Genomic DNA, 1,711 nt, shown 5'->3' with positions numbered 1-1,711 from the left:
GATCGTCACCACTACCCTATCGCATTTGGTGTAGTTGATGGAGAGAAAGACGAAAGCTGGAGGCGAATTGGTTTTTCTTTCGGATAGAAATGGAAGCTTGATCAAGTCAATACGTGAGGTGTTCCCAATGGCTGCACATGGGTATTGTATCTGGCATTTGTCTCAAAATGTCAAAGGACATGTTTTCAACAATAGAGACGCTTGCGCAAGCAAGTTTACAGAGTGTGCACATGCTTATACAGTGGCTGAGTTCGATGATCTCTACGATGCCTTTTCCAGAAGGTATCCTTCTGCTGCGGCGTATCTGGAGAAAAGTGTTGAAGTGAGAAAATGGGCAAGATGTTACTTTGAAGGAGACAAATACAATGTTAACACAAATCCATTAATGGTGTTCTTCGGGAAGCGAGGAAATTCTTCATGTTACCGATGATTGATGTTATCATCAAGAAAATGACTGAATGGTTTAACAAACATAGGAAGAAGGCAGCTGAAATACCAGTCACAAAGAAGCTTGTGCCAACAGTGGAAAAGGAGTTGTCAAAAAGATGTTTGGAAGCGAGGTGTTTAGATGTTGTTGAGATAAACAGCTTCCACCTTGAGTACAATGTCAATGGTAGTGACGGAAAGATTTATACGGTTGATTTGGCAAGAAAAATGTGCACCTGCAGGTGTTTTGATATAGACAAAATCCCATGTGTTCATGCTGCTGCTGCTGCCAAGTTCTTGAGCGTAGGAAGAGATCTTCATCTACAAGAGTTTTGTTCGAAATACTATTTGGTGGAGTTGTGGGCATTGGCATACTGTATGACGATTTATCATGTTCCTCATATGTCTGAATGGGTCATACCTGATGAGTTTCGAGCACTTAAAGTTCTTCCCCCGGTATATGAAAAAAAGGACCCACTCAAAAGCAAAGGTTTCCATCAGCCGGAGAATCTCGTGGACGAAGAAGAGGACGCGGAAGGGGAAGAGGCAGGGGCAGGGGAAGGAGAGGCGGACGTTTGTATGAGGATTTCGAATGTGGAAGTATTTCTGCCACCACTGAGTAACATGGAACTCTTGTACTAGGTAACGCTGCACTACTCAGTACTATCGAAACTACTATGTGTAATATGGACTACTATGTACTACTATGGACTACTATATGAAATATGGACTACTAGGTACTACTATGAACTACTATGTGTAATATGGACTACTAGGTACTACTATGGACTACCTAGGACTACCTTGAACTACCTTGAATTGCTATGTAGTATGCATGTTTCTAAGAACCTTTGTTTTCGTTTTATTATTTATTTTTAGAAAACATATCTCATATATTACGAGATTATATGGTCATATTTGTGTTTATTTGCCAAATTAGATATAGAATACTTTTAAATTCTGAAATTAGTTGAAAACCTCTCATTTCTATAGAAAACATCTTTCTACTTCTATACTAATGTCTTGTCCTCAATTGGGCCAAACCTGCTACAAGACAATCACACAACACAAAGCATCCTACATAAGATATAGCATTCAAGTTTTACAGACCGGCAAGCAACAAGACATAACATCTTACATAAGTTCACAACAAAGCCGAGATAAATACTAAACACCCAAAATATTTTAAGCTTCTTGTCTTCTAAGCCTTTGTTCTAGGCTTCTTCTTGCGCCCTTCAATCTCATCAGTGTTAGCTTCAGTGAAAGGAGTGGAAACCCACTGTGA

At 39.6% G+C, this 1,711-nt stretch overlaps 1 protein-coding gene across 1 annotated transcript in view; it reads right to left on the bottom strand.

Annotated features, from left to right (window-relative positions):
- Positions 1-1,627: 1,627 nt before the first annotated feature.
- The window catches only part of LOC106338073 (protein Ycf2-like), a 2,282-nt gene continuing 2,198 nt past the window's right edge, over positions 1,628-1,711 (bottom strand). The window contains exon 4 of the mRNA XM_013777132.1: positions 1,628-1,705. Coding sequence (XP_013632586.1) covers positions 1,628-1,705 — 78 coding nt within the window. The remainder of the gene's footprint in view (positions 1,706-1,711) is intronic.

Source organism: Brassica oleracea, chromosome C4 (genome assembly GCF_000695525.1).
Source record: "Brassica oleracea var. oleracea cultivar TO1000 chromosome C4, BOL, whole genome shotgun sequence".
NCBI classification, from domain to species: domain Eukaryota; kingdom Viridiplantae; phylum Streptophyta; class Magnoliopsida; order Brassicales; family Brassicaceae; genus Brassica; species Brassica oleracea.
Note: the sequence above shows the minus strand (reverse complement) of the source record. Positions and strands in the feature narration are given on the sequence as shown.